This window comes from Rhea americana, unplaced genomic scaffold (assembly GCF_003343005.1).
Source record: "Rhea americana isolate MKP2758 unplaced genomic scaffold, rheAme1 scaffold_53, whole genome shotgun sequence".
Lineage (NCBI taxonomy): Eukaryota > Metazoa > Chordata > Aves > Rheiformes > Rheidae > Rhea > Rhea americana.
This window is the reverse complement of record NW_028186679.1, coordinates 2,137,278-2,159,290: the sequence shown is the minus strand read 5'-3', so window position 1 is coordinate 2,159,290 and position 22,013 is coordinate 2,137,278. Positions and strand designations below refer to the sequence as shown.

The following is a 22,013-nucleotide window of genomic DNA, read 5'->3' as shown; positions in this document are numbered from 1 at the left end:
GTTCTGGTCAGTTCCTCTGTGAAGCGACTGAAGGCAATGCCAAGAATATAGAGCAAAACTCCTTTTTTTTAGTGCTTCAGTTACATGCAGTTCTATCTCCCAGCTCTTTCACATCCAAAACTGGAAACAGTAATCAGATAGATAAAAGCTGCTGGCTGAAAACCAGTCTTGGAATGAGATTGGTGAGGAAGCTCTGTGAAAACCCACTACCTTGATACTATCATCTTAACAAAGGCACCTACTCTTTTGTTGCATCTCAGAATGTATCCTTATTTCAGCTTGACCTTTTTATTCATCAGATGTCCTGAGTAGCAGCCCTTCTGAAAAATGCCAGGAAATTACAGTAGACATCAGGCTGGATATGGGCCAACAGTGCACTCTCACCACAGTTCTGGAAAACTGCAACAAGGGCATGGCCAGCAGAGAGAGGAAAGTTATTATTTCGCTGTGCTCAGTGCTAATGAGGCCTCTCCTGGAATACTGTGTCCAGCCTGGGGCTCTGTGGTTCAAGAAAAGTGTGGTAAACTGGAGAGGGTCCGGTGAATGACTGCTCCTGTGGGGACTGGAGCATATGACCTACATGTAGACTTCGAGGGAGCTAAGCTTGTATAGCATGGCAAAGAGAAGGCTGAAGGGCAATTTAATAGCCGCTTACTTGAAGTACGGTTACAATGACAGAGCCAAACTCTCCTTAGTACAGGGACAGTAATCGCAACTTATGTCTTGGGAGGCTCAGGCTTGACATACACAAAACTTTCTCACTAGGAGAGTAGTGCAGGACTAGAATCAGTTACCCATCAGTTAGCCACCTCTGTCCYTGGAGAGTTTTAACACTGTAAGACAAAGCCATGGCTGACCCGATCTAGTGTTACCAATAGCCCTGCCTTGACCAGGAGGTTGGACTTGTAGATGACATGGCTCTTCACACAAACATATCTAAGAGTCTATGATTCTATGGGACTAATTAGATTTTATTATGCACATTATGGCATATTATACTGTTTAATGATCAGATGCAATGCATGCACTATAATAGGAACTATGAAAGGAAAGGGGATATTTCAGTATTGTTTTGAGTGAAGAATAGTTGTCTGTAAGGTTGCTATTTCATTAATTGGGGTATTCTGGAATATATCAAGAATTGGAACTTTCCTTACTTTCCTTTGGATAAAGTAGATTAGAACAGAAGCTTTAGCTGGCAAGAATTTTTCTGGTAATTTTCTCTTACATCATTTTAATCCAATGCTGGGAATAATATTCCTGTAAATAAGATAATAGATACATTATCTAGCTACAACTTTACCATCTGTGTGGTGTTTCATCTTCTTTCAGTTTATCTGAACCAATTCTGTAGATAGATATGTATTTTTTTTCTTTGCCACCAACCYAGACAATGCCTTTTCTAATACAGTCCAAAGACTGTGAAGAGTGGTGGTCTTACTATTAAAAAGTTTTTTAATGTCATGTTTCTCTGGTCACTTTTACCATTCCAAGACTTTGCAAATAATATTTTTTTGTAAATATGGCCCCTAGGATTTACATTCTTTCTAGCTTTACCTACTTGTTCAATCTCTATTTTGATTTCCTTTTTAGACTAATAAATCTGATTTTCYGCTAGACATACGATTGCTGTTTTCTGGCTACTTACATACTAATCCCTTACCCACGAAAGACATCAAACTCCTAGTGGCATCAACTGGATCTACATGCTTAACATTTTCATGCCATTGAGCACCTGCAGCTCCATTATGTTACTTTTGTTTATGCACTGGCAAGTACATAAACAGAATATTGTGGTCACACCATATTCTGTATGTTACGATAATAGGTTGAGTCTCTTTTATTCATTTGTTAGTAAAGGTATTTTAAAAAGTGTCTAATGAATTCCATCTGAGCATGCACTCTCATTTTTCCCTTTTCTGTGCAAGCCCTCAGTCAGGTTTCAAAATGTATCAGGACCACCCCAGTGGTCTTGTGGGTTTGGATTAGCTCTGTGAGGTATGCTCTGTGCTGAAGGTGCTGTTGGGGTGCTTTTGGCTCAGCTGGACTGAGGTCCTCATTGCTTTCCAGAACAACACAAACTTATGATAAATGGCTTCCTTTCTGTAAAAGGGTTTTTGGTTTTTTTTTGTTTTTAAAAATGACAAAAGCTCATTAAAAAATAGCTGTATTTTTGTAATAAACATTGGATGAAGGCATTCTGTAAGGAATTGCTCCAGAGAGACAGCTATGTTTGCTTGATAGAAAAGCTAAAGCAAAGAATCAGACTTTCCTTCCTCATCTTTCTAATTCAGAACATCTCTCTGCATGCTGAGCTGGGATTTCAGTATTGAAAACACAGTTTGTAAGAAAAATGTCTCTGATGATGAGTTTGGACCACCTCCACTACCGTGAGCAAGGTCACATTTCTCACAGGGCTGCCTTGGACCTCAAGGTTGTGATATTGCTTTCCCTGCCCTGCCCTAAGGCTCTGCTTTTCTCTCAGTGCATCTTGCTTGGCTAAACAGAAGAATCTGCCATGGGGGGAACCTGACCCGCTATTATGCCTTTGCTGCCAAGGGTAAGCCTACAAAAGCAACTTCAGTGCTGCTCCTGAGCTTGTTTATAGACTGAATTTGCTGTGTCAAACAGTCATGTACCTGGGTACGGAGTTGTAATCAAATCCTGAATCTCATAAGGAAGAGAGAGTTAATTCCTCAACTGTTAAGGATTTTTTGAATGTTTTTTGACTTTGTGAATACTCTGAACAGATTACTTTAAATATCTAATGCTTGTTTGACTATTYATGGCAATGCAAAATGGTCAGCAGCATTTTGCAACCGTTGGTGACTATATCCCAGCTAAGAGGAGTGACTGCAAATTCTTCTAGTCTCTGACTTCTTAGGCTGGCATCCCGGTCCAGTCTGTTACGTCTGTACAACATGAGGGTATGTGCTGTGTGACTGGACTGTTCTACTGCCTAAGTCACACTGCTTCACTTGAACTCAATATTTCCATAAATGCATCTTGGAGTAATTTAAATATAGATGCAAAGCTTGTTCCTGTTCTAGGTATGCTGATTTTTCTTTGTAGACCTAATATTACGTACCAGTGATTCAGAAATTATCAAGCCCATCAAAGGAGGGACTTTATGTCACATGTCCTCATGCTACTCTTTTATTTACATTTGCTATTATATACTAAAATTATATTGCGTTTTGCTAAGTGGCCCTGTTGATAGCTTCTTCTGAAAGAGTAGATATAAAGTCACTTACATTTCTCTTATGCTTGACAAGTTGCATTGGGTTTGTTGGAACTGTCTTAATGGACATTGCTTATTGCAGAATTTGGTAGGGATGGTAGCTASTCCTGAAGAAACTCCAGCTCAGGATGAAGAAGACTGTAGAGACCAGTAGATACCTGATCTTGACCTCTAGTACACTACATGCCGTCGTTTTTTCAATTGGTTCCTTCTGGTTTGATTCCAGTGATTTTGGATAGAAGCTAGGCTGAAGCTAATGTGTAGTTCAGTCATTCTTTTCCTCCTTCAACTTAATTATAACAATAATTATTTTTAAATCAATATGGCACTTAATTAAAAATCAAAAAACCTAAAGAATGTGGAGAGTGTATGAAAGAGATGGCTAAGCTAAGTATGAAAGTTAACTAGAAGCAAAATAAATTGCGGTATTACTTAGGTGTCAGCAATGTGTAACCATTAAGTGAGATAGAGAAAACAAGAAAGGACAGTTTTATTGACACAAATAAGTAAAYATGGAAATAAAACCCTGAAAGAGAAAATGAGCACACAGACAAATCAGCAAATAAACAAACCATAAACAAGAAGAACAGCATTTTGCCAGAGAAATAAATTAGCAAAAAAACAAAATAAATGCCAACAAGCAAGGCAGATGCAAAAAACCAAGCAGCTGAAAAAGAGAAAGGGAAATTCAACTAATATTACATGCAAGTGGAAGAAAATTCCACTGGGCTTTATCCTGAACTGCCCTGTTTTCTGTACATCCCATAGAAGCTTTTTAATTATGCAGGCAGCATAGGTAGAGGCTGTTTGGTGGAAGCTTTGGATTATTGTTTGTTTCTATGTACTTTCTTAAAGTTCAAAGGCTTTTTCCAATGATAGGTGGCATATTCACTGCTCTGTATGTTTTAGATTCACATAAAATCAGGTATTTGTGGTGCTGTTTACATGCCTTTGGTGCCTATCTTTGTAAAATCTGTGCAGTGAAGAATTGAACTTTTCGTGGAAAAACAGGTGCTCTGAGAGTGATAGAAATATCTTTTATCTAATATATTAGCTACCAGCATCCTACTTCAGTTTTTTTATTCCTCACTTTAGCAATTCCCTGTTATTAAAGCATGGGTACTGGTCGAAGGCTTTACTTCCTAGTCCTCTTCTCTTTTGCTTATAGTGGAGCCATTAGTAGTAAATAAAGAAAAGTCAGGTGCAATACATTTTTTTAGATGAATGTAAATTTGTTTTTTCTAAACCAAAAGCTTCCATGTTTTTTTGGTTATTGAAATATCTATTTTTCATTGCAGTAAAGAAAATTAAAACCAAAATTTTCAGAATTGTAATTTGGGAGATTTCAGATGCCTCCATTTCTCTCAGGTTTTTCCTCTCTCTACACTTATGCAAAAATAATTCTTCTTTACTGGAAGTATTTCTTATCTGAACATTTATGCTTTTCTCCATCCTTATGGATGCCGTTCATCTCTGCCAGAATATCTATCCCAAATGCTGAAGAATCGTGTTACGAAAAGCTGCAGAATCTGTAATCATAAGGTTAAGACCTCCATTTTCTAAGTATCAAAGTCTGAGATAAAAGGCAAATTGCAACTTGAGTTCAAGTTTGTTTTGAATTCCTGTGTGGCTTTGTAAGCCACACTTTCCCTAGACAGGAAAGAGAAGTACATTGTCAGAATTCATAGATAATGGTTGCTACCAGAGCACAGGTGAGAAGGGAATCATAGATTAATTTATTGTTGTGGAAGAAGTGCTGGAAACTCTTACGTTCTTGTTCCTTGTGAGTTGTCTTGTGATCGTGCCATCCAGGAAAATAACTCAAKGAGGAAAGGCTGGTCAGGGTGCAAAAGACTTTGTTATGAAGGAGTGTCCACAGAGAAGTTGTTTGCAGATCAGTTTTTTTAGATCATTTCTATCTTCCCTGTAGGAGATCCATTTCAGATACTTTCTCGGCTTTTTCATATGCAGACGTATTGAACCAAACAAAAGAAAGATGCTTCAGTTGTTTAAGTATTGACTGATAGTGGGAGATCTGATTGCGCTGACCTCTGTCATGATCTTGAGTAATTAATTCCCCATCCATGGGGATGTCATACAAAGAGGTTGTAAAGAAAAAACTTATCAAAATTTGTGGAGCTCTCAGCAGCTGCAGAATCAGAGGCCACATAGAGAAACTTGAGATAAGGCTATTAATACATTTTTTTCCTGCTTGCTAATAATGTGGGGAACTTTACATCATGAAGTGTAAAGCATGTGTGTCTGAAGATTGGATTTTACCATCCAATCATATAATCTGTGGTGTAGAAGTTCTCCTGTCGTATTTGGTGGGAGGCAGATTTTCAACTTTTCTTCTCTAAGCTTTGTAAGCTTTTCTTTTTTTCCTTTTCTCATCTGCTATGTACAGGAGTTATGTCTTGCTCAAGCTAGTTATGTCTTCATTAGAACTGTGAGCCAACTCATACTATAATTTATAYTTTATAAAAATATTTACACTTTCTGTTTTTATAAACTAGAAGTTTGTACAATGTACAAGCAATGTGCATGTTCCATTAGCTTCAGACATTCRAACTGTAAGATAATTGGAGGGCTCTAGTCACTTCTTAATTAAAATAACCTAGAAACATGCCATTTACTGACTTCATAATWCACATCTAATAATTAACTTCCAGCTTTTTTGGTGTTACATTAGATTACAATGGAAGTGTCTGCTGAAAGCAGTCTTGAAAAGTTGTCTATATGTATTGACTTTAATAGCGCTATTTGAATGAGTTGAATGCATCTGTGTACAGAAATCAGAGTTTATATACAATTTTACTACAGGAGCCATAAAGGAAACTGTCATCATCCCTTTGGATTTCTGTTTGTTGTTTAGGGATGCTTATAACAAATGAATTTCTTGCCATTTTGGGGCTATTTTTTCTCTTTTGATACATATATATGCTTTGTGTGGGCACTTAAAGCGCCCTTCTAGGTGAAATGAGGCAGGGGTATTAGGTGGAGAAAAGCAGTACAGRAGCACTGGGCCATCCTCACATTGGCAGACTAGTGTGTGAGGCTCCCCGTAAATTACATAAAGTACTGACTTGTGCAAATTTGGTACATCATTGAGCAATTGGATCATATAACCTTAAAAAAACTGACTTGGCTTTTCAGTGACCAGCTGTCTAGCTTTTTGCATTTGAGATTGTATTTATKCTGTACCTGACATGAAAATATGGTCATTGAGAAGGAAATAAAAAGCACTCTAATTTGGTTAACTGAAATAAATGCCTTGCATTACAGGAACCCAGTGGTCAAAATGTAAATATAAGCTCTGTTTGTGGGTAGATTTTCAAGTTTCAACACTTGCTAAGTCATGCATTGAATTCTATTCAGGAAGCTGGGGAATTTTGACTATTTGATGGTGTTTTGATTTGTTTTGCCTTTTTAAGAAACATTTATTGAAGCATATCAGTTTCAGGAAACTTTTGCTAGAAATATGTCTCAGATCCAGTATACAATTTTAGAGAGAAGCAGCAGAATAGTTTTGCAAACAGAACTTAATATGAAACCTTTAATTTGAATGTCTAAGGTTAAGATCAACAAGAAAAAGTGAAAGAATTGTAAGTCTAGAAAAGAGGATCCATAAAACGATTTGCAAATACATTAAGAATTCCTGCAAAAAATAAAAAAAGACCTGTATGTCCATGAGTGACAGAACATGAAAAAACAAACTAAACTTGTACTATAGGAAAAAGAGACATTAGGAAGAGCTTTCTGATGGTAGGGATAGGGAATAGGGGCACACATGGCCGTATCTTCCTGATATAAAGAAGTATAATGTATTCCCATCAGAACTCAGAAAAACAGAAGAATCTGTAACTCACTAGAGATACAAAAATTTTCATAGTCCTTTTTTTTCCCCTAAACACTTTTGTACCACTGAATTTCTGTATGGATCTTAAAATATACTGTCAATGAAGGAAAAAAGCAGAGTTTTAAATCTTTAGCCTGCATTGTGTTTCTAAGTTCAGTGAAAATAAACATCTCAGTATGCTTTCACACATTGTATTCCCTGATGCTATATGCAAACGCAATTAGATTCTAACTTCACACAGAATATGAATGTTAAGTACCRTAGAATAGAGGAAGGTGATTGTATAACAAAGCACCTTCAGAGAAAGATTATGCAGAGAAGGAATACAGTGTAGTTATATTCTGCAAGACTTCWTCATTTTCTGGTGCTACACCCAGAATTAAACCTTTTCAAGATGAAAAGTCAGAGCACTGATATCTGTAAGGACAAAATTCATTTAGGATTGAAATTTAGCTAATCACTCACCAGTGAAATAGGTAAGAATCTGTGAATCATTTTAGAAAGTGGCATTTTATGGATTTAATTTAATAGATTTAATTTTATGGGCCTTTGTGCTGGCATCTTCTATTTTCACTACTTAAAGTTGGGAAATAACTGGTGAAACACTGGTAGAAAAATCTATCGACGTCTGTTTRTATTAGCTGTTTAACCATGATGTATCTTGTGGTAGCAAACAGAATTGTGAACTGCAGAGCAGATGGAGCATAATCTTTTACCTGAAGAGTCAAGTGTAGGTTGTAGTGCATGTTTGTTCCCTAAACTATGATAAAATAGGCAGCAGTTTGTACAGACATCACAGTCAAATTAAAAACACTGATACTRTATCCAGTATAATAGTTATCTGAGGTCCCATAGGAACATGGCTTTAAATTACTTGRTGATAAAATACTGTTGTTAGTAGTCACCTGCTGATTGCTGTCTTTCTAGTCTTAAAGCTTGGACTCAAACCATTCAGGTGTGCTCCCAAGATTTTCCTGAGAAAATCTTGCAGCAKTTGAATCATGGTATGACCAAATAGCCACCATTATCGTCCCAAGACAAGTGGAAAATCGTTCCTAACCCTCACTCCGGGTGTTAATTTTGTTAAAAAGAAGTCCTTAGCACAAACATGCACCTGGAGCTGCTGAAATAATATAGTTCTTAAAACAAGAACTTTGATGTGAATACCCACTGGAATTAGCTTTCTATGATCACTTTTGAGTTAGATGCCCATGTTGGACGTTGGTGATGTGTCTGCCCATATGCAGGCTTTAGACAACCTTCACTGCAAATTGTCACYGTTACTAGAAATTAGGTAGCTACATAATTGTCTTATGCTTGAAAGACTCCATGAGTGTTTGCTCCATGTCCTTCAACCGGTATTAAGAACATTAGAAGTTGTAAAAGTGACTAACTGAAAAAAATTAATGAAGAAATATGAAATCTGAGTTAGATTATGGTTTAWCTGAAAATACTCATCTAGAAAGTTCCGCTAGTCTTTTTCAAGCAAAAACTGAACCCCAGGGCAAAGATTTCTGTGTAAATCTGTTCAAATAGGGCTTATTTTCTAAATGATTAACTTACTTACGAAAGCTRAACTTCTCCCACCTAAAACCATCAGGATTGCCATGAACCATAGATACCAGTTGCTCAAGATTTCATGATGGAAAGCAAGGGGGTTTTTCAAAAGATTTTTGAGAAAGCTGTTCTATTACACTGCATTGCTTGTAGTCAGGAAAACATTTTATTTTTCCAGAATAGTGTATAGAGCAATGTCTCAGGGAAAGTAGATGGTTAAAGGAAAGCAGTGCAGTGTTAATATTTTATCTTCTAATATAAGCTGTAGATGTGCTATATATAAATCATTAAACTTACTGGAATAAGCTTATAGTGGGAAAAAGAATTGATTTTTTGATTTTAAAATATAAGAAAACTATGATGGAAGCTGCATTAGAATCAGTGAGGAAATGGCACGATATTTTAGAATCCTGACAAGTTAATGGACAAATCAACATCTTTCTACAGAATTTGGGGAAAAAATGAAGATACTTTCAATCTAAGAGCACATTCTGTACTTAGTAAATTGTAGGTTATTCATACATACTATAGAAGCCAAGTCATAAATATTAAATAGGTCAAAATGTTTGAAGGACTTCTTGAAATTTAAATAGCACAGAATAAATTCTRCGGTTAAATTCATATCTGTAATTCCCATGATCTACAATTCTTCACACTTGAGAACAATTTAGCAGTTTCAAAATATGTCCAGGTGATGTGTGCTGAGTAATATTTCACGGGAGAAAGGGTGATTTTTGAGATTGGATTTTGTAAAACACAAACTATTGTAATGTGCCTATGAATTAAAGAATGTGGGACATGCTAATGTGACAGACAGCTTAATACTGTACTAATAACTAATACTAATAATCATTACTGTAGAAGCAATGTACTGACAAAAGYAGAGGAGCCTTCCACAAAGAACTCAGCATCTGTACTGTGTACGTAGAGAGTTTTCTAATAATTTTTATTCTTCTCTGTTTTTGTTCCCTAGAGTATCAGGGCTTCAGGGCTAGTTCTTTTGGAAACCATTCTTTTTGGATCACTTCTTCTCTACTTCCCGGTAAGTTAAACTATAATTTTTTTAAAAAGTGTTATSCTTGGCAACACTATAAAGCATCACATGAATCACTTTGGTGACAAATACTTATACTGGAACTCTCTATGTAATGATTAGTCTGATCTGATTAACAAAATGCTGTGTACTCTAAGTATTCCTGAGAACATTTGAATGTTTTGCTATATTTGTTATAATTCTCCATTTTTAGTTTAGGGAACATTTCAGTGTTTTTATTTGGGAAGTTTTTAGTTATTCTATTGTCTTTTCCTGGATTAAACTGAGTATTAGCTTTGAAAGAAGATACCTTTCTATACTCTGCTAGGGGAAAAAATATGCAGGGTGTATAAAAGGAAGACACTGACATAGCTAGTATTTCTCTGGAATGTAGTACGAAGAATAATTATTTCAGTGTATTTCTGGCATATTTTATTYGGTGTTTCTGAAGCTACATGGCATCTGGAATATCTAGTGTTTGGGAAAATGAGATGGTATTTTCCATATGCTGTAAGTAGGAGAAAAAACCCTAATTTGACATTCACAGGAGGAATGTGTCATGAAAGTCATAGAAATCTGTATTTTTTTTTCTTCTTGAAAATATGAGAATACTTGAGAATATTAATTGCAACATAGATCCAGTATAAAGACTGGATAAAGTGACATCAAAGTGTAAGTTGAGTGAAGTGAATGGAAAGTATACAGATCAGTAGGAGACAGAAACAAAGGTGGAGTTGTGGATTATTTTAAATTATGTTTGAGTTCTATTTTCTTTAGTAGTCAGAACCTTCTGTGTTTTTACAGACCATGAGCTAGTTACCAGGAAACTAGCAGGAGAGCAAATCTCCTTAGCCTTTGTGGAATAAATTGCAGATAAATTGTATTAAAGTAAGGTGTGAGGAATGCTATAATAAATGTAAGTCCCACTGGAATTGTTATACATTATTTTTTGAATTATAGTAGTCTTTAAAGTTACAAAGAAAAAAAATCATGCATTTCTAGAATAGTTTTTTGTGGTTTTTCATTTTTGAATTTGCAATTGTCAGGAAGAAAGTTTTGTTTTTGCYGTGTTGTACAAAAGCTTTTTGCTTCTTGCATGCCTCTTCCCTGGGTTTTCAGAGCTTCCATGATTTTCTTTTCAAGTGAGGAGAGCAGAAAGTCCATCCTTCACTTCCTTAACTGGTGTAGAAATGGTGTAAAACTTTTATAGAAATGCATAGCATAGCATAAAGCAAGGGCTTTTCTTTCCATGGCTGTCCCCCAGTTGCTTTCCCAGTTGCTTAGAGTCCTGGAGCCATTTAGTTGCTTCCCAAGGCAGAGGCTCCAGAACTACCTGGTGTTTCCCCAATACTGACTCCAAAGGATGTCAGAAGTGTTTTCATAGATTAATTCAGCTCACGCTGGGCTGTGTCTGCAAACTGCTCACCTGTTACAGATTCTTCAGTTTCTTTCCCAGTTTTTGTCTTAYTCCCATAATTTCAACCATGATGTCATATTCCATTCAGGATAACTGTCTTGCAGTGACTGTCCACAGGATTTAGCAACTCAGTATTAGGGATACTCAGGTACTGGCAATGGAAGAAGGTTTCTTCTCTGTCAGCCATTGCCTGGCAGTAGCATTGACCTGTTCGGCCCAAGAGTTGGCCTTTCATCACCAAATGTTCCCTTCAACACACTGGGAGAGGAGAACGGAGATGGGAGAGAGTTCAGAGAAAAACTTCCCCCCTTTTCACTGACATTAGCAATGTTAAATGTGCAGCAAGTACAAAATGACAGTTTGGCATTATCTGGGGAAAAATGTTTTGCTGAAAATTCCTGATTAGCCTGTCTCCCAGCTGGGATACAGATACTCGACTAGAGTTTTTTCTTCTCTGCAAATCTCATTCTCGTATTATGTAAGGCTGTCCACTGATAACACATTCTGTTAGGAATTGAAATGCAAAGCATGTAACCTGACTTTTCTGTTTTAGCAATTTTATGCTCCCACACTCTTTCTGTTAGGGCTCTCTTTCTTTCATACGTAGGTAGTTACTAATCAGGCTGTTACTCCTACAAGCTGAAACAGAAAAGAGAAAATTTGTCATTTCTATTTTAAAATTCTTACAGGAGGSACCTAGATACTGTGGTAATGAAGGTCATATTAATGATCAGGCAGAGAGATTAAATCTGATTTCCCCAACTGCAAGAATATGGTTTTGTGAAAAACAAAGAAGATTATAACTGTTACAGAAGTGTCAGGATTTCATTATCGCCATCTATCAATTCACCACGAGGGAGAAGTGGAACAGTAAGTGTGTGAAGTAGAGAGCRCACAAAAAACATATCCAGAGAGGTCTGCTATATAATCTTTAAGAAGGAGAAGACTGTATTTCTGAAGCTATGGATTATGGGGAATAAGTTCTCAAAATATGAACTCTTGACATTTTGCTGTACATGGACATTATCTAAATGTGCGCACTTGCTTCATGTTTGGAAAAGGGAGCACAAAGCAGAAAAAGATGTAATGAAAAAGAAGAAAAGACTTGAGATTTAAACAGAGAGTGTGGTTTGCACCAGCTGGCATTCACACACACATTCACTCATAGTAAGGGGTAGAGTGGAGTTTTTTGATTGTCATGTAGTTTRTAAGTCACATACGTGCAAAGGGATCTTTAGTTCTCCAGGTCTGATTCTTTATTTTTTTACATACTTTTGTCTTAATTGGTGTTTATATTTGTTTCTGAAAAGGACTGGGAGGATTCTGTAGCTCTTTSTGTTAAAGACTTAATAACTGATTTCAGAACATGTATGAAATGTGGAAGCATACAGAGGTAGAGTTGTCTTTATCTATACAAATTGTTCTTCATTTTATAATACAGAGCTACATTAGGGCTTGAAGACTAATATATATACTTGACATAGATAGATATGTTCAGATATGTTTTCCACACCTAGCATGAAATGGAAGTGAAAATATGAAATGGAGTTCATCAGTTTTGGCCAGGCAAGCATGACTGCAGTAAGATCTTCTCCTCTGATGTAAGGCTTTTTTYCCCTTTTTGTATCATCTCTTCCCCTGTTTTGATTTGGAAGACAGAACTGAAAAGCTTAACTTTCACACTAAACTAAGTGCAGAATTACACAGTGCATATACAATGCAAAGAGATAAAACAGCAATGTCAATTCTAAATAACTCAATTAGATCTCTGTTCACTTAAGGTTCAATGCAAAATTACATTCTTATTTAAAAATAAAAAATCCCCCTAGGTTTTTTCAATGCTGCTTCTTAAGCCTCTTGAAACTTTACTCCCCATTCCTGTATACTTTACTAATTCTGACTTTTTCTTGATCCATTCACCAAGTCTGTCCTAGATTGTTTTGAGAGCCTTCAGCATACAAAAATTGCTGTATTCAGAAGAGCTTTATTGCATCTCTGACTTTCCCTATCCTCCAATTAAATGGAAACCAAAACCTACTATGTTACATTGCTTAATTTCTTTCACTAATTGTCATTGTTTTCAGATCTACATGCTGTAAYCCATTCAAAGTGCACTGTCATTAATTGAAAAATAATATCACCAACCAGCTGCTTTTGGTGAGAAAAACAGCTGTTGTAATGCCCTTCCAAACAAACAGGACGTGCAAATGATGATGTTCACCAAAATTTATTATTCAAATTCTACTCTATTGGTAACAACACACTAATCTTCCCTGAATTCTAAACAGGCAGATCAGTTTTGTCTATTACATCTGCACAGATTTGAGCCAGTAGTTACTGGCCCACTCTTATTTCTGAGGCTCTCCATTTTCTCCAGTTCTCACAGTTTCACCCTAGATTACCCTTTACTTCATCTTCCAGTTACTGATGATCCTCCTCCAGATTAATGCAATTCTGTCTAATTGATTTTGTTTCTATTTATTTATTCTTAGATTTTGAAAAAAAAATCCTGAAAAACAGGCCATAGTATTTAGTTAGGACTTTTTAATTTTTTGATACAGCAGAAGCGATACCATGTGCAAAAATTCAAAGCCTGCTGTGTTTGAAAAGTAGTAGTTGTGGGGAGCTGGCTAGTGATTGTRGAAAGCACTGATTTTCAAGTGATCAAAGGGTGAATCCATAGGGAGGAAAACAGTGCTGGGAATATTCRTTCCGTGCTTCTTACTAATGCCTGGAACCATGCTATAGTGACTTCATCCTCTTTGCTCTGCTCTCCARAGCTAAACCATTAGGGGCTTGGCTAGCACTTGGGTGACAGACCATGCTGGTGCCATAGGCAAGCCAAGGAATATTTATTGAGGAATACCTATTGAATTGCAGAAAAAAGAAACCTAATTAGTGGAAGTCTTCACTTGGCCCCCAGCTCCTGCTGAATTAGAGTAACAAAACACAAAAAAGWGTTAGTGAGTGATTATGCATATGATTTTATATAACTATTGTTGTATACAGGCTAGAAATGATAAGTATTTTTCTTACACTAACATAATTTGATGATCACGTTGTGCCGCAGCCCATTATTGGCAAGACGGGAAAGAACACACACATCAATGTGATGCAAGTTCAATCCACTTTATTATTCTGCCTATCTAGCTTATATAACCTTTCCAGCAAGCTCATGCGTCCACGYRCCTCGCRAAGCATTTCTRTTGGTTGTCTAGCATTGTCCACGCGCATCTGCTCAGTTTCGAATAGGCTGCTGTGTCGACTCCCTTCCCAGGTGCACATACTTCTGCTTGTCTTGGTTTCTCACTCTTCTTGCCTTCAAGGACTTCTTCTTCGGTAACCTTGAACAGCCTGTTGCTTATTTCAGCTCTTCATACTCCTGTAAAATAGCCAGGGCCCCGATACAGGGCCCCCCGACAACGTTGGCCACTGGGCAAGTGAGTTGAGATAGTATGCACAATGTTTATTTTAGAATGTACTTAAATACATACTTAAATTTTATTATAGTGACTTAAGCTTTGCAGAAATCTGTACATAAAAAAAGGATCTCTTATGTATTAGTACAAAATACAAATGTGATAGAACATTTGCAGGAAAAGATAATGAATAACAATACACCAATTTTTTTATTAAACCATACAACTACATAGACAAGATTTTTTGATATTACAGATGAGCTAGAACTGAACTGTGATGGAAAGGAAAATATTAAAAGCTATAGTCAACATTTGACATAGTCTCAGTAAAGCACAGTCCTGACATCAATTGTTTAACTTAGTTAATGTTGGTGAGAGATAAATTCCAATCATTCTTTTACATTTACCCAAGTGGATTTAGTGAAAGCTAGGGGAATATTCATATTTTTCCACCAAATGTTCTTTTCTCATTRTTTATTTCTACTTTCATACCTGAGATTCAAGGAGCAACAGCTATAATCAACTGAAAGGCCTGTAGGTTGTGTTTAAATCTTACTGAACTCCCTTGTGACACTGGCGGTAGACTCAGCTCTTGTCTGGTTGCTGTTGTGATCTGCATCAACAAAATTCTGAAGAAAAATAAGAGTAGAGACATCTCATGCCTAGGAAGAGTTTACTCAGATAATCTGAGAGTAGTACCCAGCTGTTTGTCATGTGAATGCAGTCGTAAACCCATCCTGTCAGGATGAAACAGAGAGCGTGATAACTCGCCGTGCCTTGGCATGAGAGGTTGAGATACCAAAGGTAAGACACAGACTGGTGTAGTATGTACAACTGAATGATAAAACCTGATATTTTACCTATCATCTTCTGTGTCACTTGACAAAGTACTCTGAGTCAAAACAGAGGGGAAGGCAAAGGTAGAATCTCCGTGTCCAAGACTATTCACTGTGAATATTATAGTAGGTGAAATGTGTATTTTTTCTCACTCACTTTTTCTCCTCAGTCCTTCTTTCCTTAATATATGAATGTGTTAGGTACCTCCTAATCGTCTATTTAGAGTGCAGGTGTCCCACCATACAGGGTGATTAATGATTAGGAGAGATTAGAAAGTGAAAGAGTGAAGTTGGTGTAAGAAAGATATCCCTAAGAAGGTGAGTTTCATTCACCAAAGGCAACACTGCTCGTATTCATTCATTTGACAGGCTTAGAATCTAAAAGATGCAAACAATGATAGTTTTAGGGTTTCTAATATCAACTGCTAGACATTGCTATGCAGTTTTCAGTATATAGGCAAAGTAATTTGATAAACAGTGAAATTTGTACAGGAAAAATTATATAGAATTGTAATACTCCTAAAGGAAAATTTTCCTCGCCATGTAACATTTTCTAAACTGAGAAGTGAGAGAAGTAGAGTTTAATCAATGCTTTTAGTCAAAGTCAAAGACTGCTTATCATCATGTAAATAATAAATTAGCTTTTTACTTACAGAAAGTAAGTGGAAAGAAATAATCTAAATAACACTGAAAGCAGAGACAAGCTTTCAACATAAAATACAAGGTGCAGTAAAAATGATCTAAACTCATCAACAAGTGTGTAAGATATGCTGTATTTCCTCTGTCTAACATTAAGAATTATATAATAGAGTCATCTGGCAGAAACAGTCAAAATTTTAATTTGCCAGGCTTAAAAAAAGAAAAGTTAGGGACCAGCAGATAACAAGATCACCATGAAACTAGACAGATTGATTTATTTCTGAAAATGAGACATTTAAAAGAGTACCTCATCGATCTAAATCTACACCACATCGTATAGGGAGAGATTAGATTCCTGTTCTTAGAAGTAAGTGTAGTATCGGGCATGGAATAGACACTATTCACTAGAATAAGGAACAACATCTGTGGGAGAAACACCTTTTGGCCATGTGATACAAACCTAATTTATTGTGTACCACTCTGTATATTAATACCACATAGAAAAAAACAATTGTACGTCCTTCAAACAGTTTTATACAAACTATTTGATTTGTGTCTGYTCTAAATATGTGGGACTAAGATCTGCAAATATGTGCAAGTATTGAGGAATGCTATAGCATCCATGCATCAATCTCTCTTTAAATCTGAATCCAAAGTAGAATTCTTTAAATGGCATGATACAGTTCAGTACGTTTTGCACATTCTTCAGAAAAGGAAGGAACAAAGAGAAAAATATGGCAAATTAATCATTGGGAGAATTTCAAAGCCAGAGAAGTTCTTAAGTAATCCCAAGGTAATATGCACGGACAAAAAAAAAAAAAAACATAGAAAAAAAGAAGATAAAATGAGAGGTTTTTTCATCATACACAAGTTGCAAGTGGAAGAAAATAACTTCTGTATTTACCCAGTTCTCTCATAGTGCATCATACATCCATCAAGCTTCAAAGAAAATTACAGAGATCATTTGCAATTTTCATTATTTGTCAGTGTTAATCTTTTAAATGAGCCAGAGGTGGGTGATAAAGCTGTTGCTTCTACTGCACATTGCTTTGYAAGTGAAAGCAATGTAATAAGAGGAAAAGGAAAGAATAATGGTGAGAAAACAGAATGGGGGGCTTTGCCTTTGAGAATTAAACAMCAGAAAAAGTGTAAAACAGCAACAGGAAAATTAATCCAAAATTGAGCAGTTAAACAGTATAGAAATCAAAACAAGACAGATGTATCATCTTGTACCTTGATGCAGTTCTGACCTACTTTCTTTGTCACGATTACACGGAATAGAGGATACTTACAAAACTCTGGGCTGTACATTCAGTGCTTGTTCTTTATTTGCATAGATACAGTTGTTTCTCACTACTCTTTGCAAGCTTTCTTCTCCTCTCCTAAACCACCACTTACATAACTGTAGATGATAAATCTTTTATTCTTTCGTTGTCCTTCCTCTGCACTGACCTGTGGTTTCTCATCTTCTATTTAAATTATGAGCTCTTTGGTATGGGAATGTTCAGCTTAGCTATGCCTTGCACAGTAGAGTCCTGATCAATGAAGAAGAATCACATTACAGTGGCTGTTACTAATAATAACAATAAAGTGTTGATGTTTAAAAATATTTTCTTAAAAGTATGAGTAAAAACACATTTAATGGTTAATGGTTAATTTTTCATCTTTGCAAATGTCTGGTAACATGCAATTTTTTTATGCTGCCAAAGAAAATAGGCATTGTATGAAAAGAAGGATCAGGATCTGAGAATATTTGATGTAGGCTTCAAAAGATTAAACCATAAAAATACTAACAGATAAAAGCCTGGTTCCAGTCCCACATGGACTTTATTTCAGAACTACTTTACTATCTTCTGTAGAGCTGCATCCAGTTTGCATGACAGGAATTAAATGATGAACCAAGCAGAGGGAAATACTGGAGTGTGAATAAAAACCACCACTCCTGCTGGAGTGCTTTAGCCTGCAGGATTTAGGATACATAGGGWACAGTGTACATGCTTGCAAAGTCAAGGGGAAAGAGCAAGAAGAGGTCTGAATTTTGCTCAGATTAATATTTCAGAATCTTCTAGTGAACAGTCATGGAAGAATGAATTGTAACTCAGATTTATTAATTTTTATGGGACAAAACTAACCTCTAAGGTATAGGTTCTCCCAGTGAATATACTAGTATGCTGTATAAACTGGAAGAGCCACATCTCAGCATGGGCTGAGAACAGACCTGCTTTAGACTGCTGGGCAGCCTCATAGTTGGCATGCACATCCGGAAGAATGTGTTTGAATTCTCTCAGATGAATCAGGGATCTAAAATGCATTTTTTCACTGTTACTGAGTGGGGTTACTGAGCAGTAAGGAAGCATTTCCTCTGGCTATGATTTGTGTCTGCCTAGCCATACTCAGTTCTCATCTTTTTTATCAGGCCTTGYCATTGAGATTGGCTTCTACATGCTGAAAGCTGAGAAGGGCTCAGATGGGCATTAGATGTTGAGCAGTTCAGCACTGTTAAGAATTGGATGGATTTATATATATGTAGTGGAAGGTGATGGGAAGCGTTTAGATGCACACTAGATCAGGCAAGGCTTTTGTGACTAACAGCAGTGTGTGAATGTTAATGTGGTCCTCTGGATGTCTTAGTTGCCTTGGTGAATAAAGTCTACCAGTTACTTATCTTACCTTACTCTCCTCTTACATATTATGTACAGTAGGAATTTCTTGCTTTGTGTGTCCTCTGTGAGGTTGGTTTATAGGGGGTAAGAAATATACTGAGCCAAAAAGTCCAAAGTAAGCTTAAAGGAATCATTTTGAATACCTGGGAGTTTTTATCAGAGTGCTCGTATTACTGCATTTGGCAGTATAATTTTCTGTATTACTGCTTCTGGAGATCAGAATCCAYTGGAGAGGCAAAATCCGGTCATAGTGTACATACACGTTAATTCCAGCGTATCTCAAATGCATTCAACTGATACCCATGTGTAGATCAGCTGTGAATGCAGAGCATGTTCCTGGGGTGCACTGAACTCTCAGCGCTTTTGTGGTGGACTAGTACATTGTTATGAATTTGCCCTAAGAGCTCTTGCTTTCTGATACCATGGTAGCTGAGTTCCATCAAGAGAGCAACACATTACCRTTTCAGATATTTGCTGTTTGAAAGCATATTACAGAGAGCTACATTTCTACTTTCTGGTGTGTATGCAAAGCTTGGTGCAGAAATATTTTTGGATAATGAGAAAAATTACAGTTCTTGGGTTAATTCTTTTTTCAGATGAATATATGTTGAAGATGGTATTTTTCCTGTGCGATCAAGACCTTTTTGACTTTGCCATTTTGACTGAAATAAACATTTAATCATGTTATCTATACATTCCACTGCTATATTTTTATAGCATTTGTGTRGCTTTTACTTATATAGACTATACAGACTTTCAAGAAAAGAAATAAAGCATTTTTTTTTTGTTCTATGGAAGTTCTTTTGACTTTTCMTTCAAATATTTTATCTTGTTCAAAGTTTTATTTTCCTTTGGAATTAGGGAATCTTCTATAGGAAATAGYTGAAATAACCACTATTTTTAAACCTTGTAGGTATGATTTGATCTTCAGATCTCTTCATCCATGTCAGTCCTAGTGTGTGAACTGCCAGATTGATCTGAGTCCAAACTATTTTTATATATTCCAGTAGCGTATTGCTAAATCTACTAATCCTGTTTAATTTGTTAACTAGCCTAATATTTCTGAAATATAACATGTACTAGGTACAGAAGTATCCTGAGTGTTCAACTCACTGTCTTAAACTCCCTAATCCAAAGTTACCRCATTCTGAATCACTTAAATGTTGGTCTGAAACTCTGCAGCAGATGTCCCTGGCCCATAGAGTCGATTTTTGCCTTGAAATCTATGAAGAATTAATCAGTCTCTAAAGATGTGCATACTGGATTATTTAGTTAGCTATTGATATCCATATTTATAAAACTTGTATCTGCTTCCCAAACCTTAAGGCCTATTTACATYTTTGGAGTCATAATGAGAGTAAGTTACTGCTGTGGTAACAGACACTMTATGTTCAAATAATTGCCAATCATTGCTAAAAGAAGAGAAGGCAAAATGCCACCATAACAAGTCTCTTAAAATCCTGAAGAACATCTATGTCAAGCCATTAGACAAAGACTCTGTTAGGCAAACATATTCACCATTTTATGATACCCAGGAGTTCTGGAAGACAGATGAATCAGGCAATGACCTAATACCTTTTGTTTTGATTTTGGTAACAGAAAGGTATCTGCCAATTTAAGATCTCACCAAGAATATTGCAAAAAATCAAATTAGGTTTTTAGCTGCTCTTTGTGTAATTTTCTGGAACCAAAGGGCATGCAACACTACTAGTTTTACAGGAAAATAGACTTGATCTGTTTTGACTCCTAACCTAAAATGACTTTCTATAGGTTGTATTGCTGTTGGTTGAAGGAGTAACACAAATAATAAGGAACACTTCTCTGATCAGGATGAGTTTCATCAGTACTTACTACATTTGGAAGAAAGCCTCTAGTATATTAGATTTTCATCAAAAGCCTTTTCATACCAAATAATGTTGTTGTTAAAGGCACTCATTTCTGTTTTGCCTCTCCAGTGTATATAGCAGACAACAGAGATGATCAAAAACTTGTAGACATGAAATTAATTTCATTGTAGATAACTAATCAGATTTTCATACTGTAATTAACTTACATAATTGCTGATTTAATGATAAAGTCCCAGATACTGCTCAGATAAACAAACAAGCAAGCTGACAGTGATTGAATTATTGAGAAGGTAATAAAGTTGGGAAAACTCATTTTGTATTATTTTCAACAAACAAAAAATAGATTGGAACTTTGAGCTAAGTTCAAATAAGATTTGGTCATAACTGAGAGCTCACTATGAGAAATAGGTGAGATAATGGGAAAAAAGAAACTTGAAACCAGTCATAGTGTAAAAGAGAAAAAGAAATAAAGAAGTCCTGTTGCTAAACACTGTCTGAGCATTATATTATTCTAGAGAGCAGGCCAAGATTCTTGTGATTTCTAGAGCACGATCAAATAAATTTTTCTTTTATTTAATGCATGTCTTTCCTATAGTACATGAAATTTTCCAGTGTGATAAGCTGAAGTTTACTGGATTCATTTCCTTAGACTGTCTGGAGTAATGCATTTTTCTCAGTTGTGTCACAAACAATCCTGTCAAAATTTGCCYGAATGAGTTTATTTTAAATCATAAATAGTTGTGATATATATAGCAAGCGTTCAAGAACCTTGAAGAAAAGGAAGGTTGTGACCTTGTGTGCTCCACGCACCCTATACGAAGGTGGCCTCTGAGCTTTTGCTGTGGCCAGTTGCACCTATGGGGGTCTCACTACTCTTCATTGTCTGTCTGTCTTTCTGTCTTGCCTAACCATCTTACCTGCTTATCTTTCCCCAGCCTGACTTCTCTTTTATAAAAATATTGTCTTTCTTCCTGCCTCYCTAAAGTTTTATTTTTGGTTTCTGTTTACAGCCTCATTTGACTGTGTTGACTGTTCATTTTGCTCTTAAATATTTCTTCCGTCTGCTTTTCTGCTGTTTTTATTGTACAGTTTATTCAGCACTCCAAGCAGCCAAGTGGGGAGGATGGAGAAGCACGTATATATAAATAAATAATAGTTGTTAAATGTAGAGGACTGCCTAGCAACAAAACACAATAGAATATGTCTCTCCCAGCAGAGGGTGGATGCTTTCTTCKATAAATCAGTGAAATGTTTGGAGGATTCCCCCTATGGTTAGAAAGGAGTGGAATATTTGAAGAAAGTCTCCCTCTGCTGTATTGTTGATCCATCAGTGAGCACATTTTGTGGACTGCAAGTGAGATGGGTCAGGACTGCAAATGAGAGATGTTGCCCAGGACTGGTATTTCTAATGCTTGCTTTATTCAGCTGCAGCAACAGGAAGGAACCTAGCAGATACTAGTTACAGTCATTTTGGTGACCAGCTTGGAAGAGAGGAGACTAAG

At 36.3% G+C, this 22,013-nt stretch overlaps 1 protein-coding gene across 1 annotated transcript in view; it reads left to right on the top strand.

The window, feature by feature from the left end:
- GPR158 (G protein-coupled receptor 158) overlaps window positions 1-22,013 on the top strand; it is a 203,446-nt gene that overhangs the window by 113,430 nt on the left and 68,003 nt on the right. Inside the window, exon 5 of the mRNA XM_085318308.1 lies at window positions 9,631-9,699. Coding sequence (XP_085174434.1) covers window positions 9,631-9,699 — 69 coding nt within the window. The remainder of the gene's footprint in view (window positions 1-9,630; window positions 9,700-22,013) is intronic.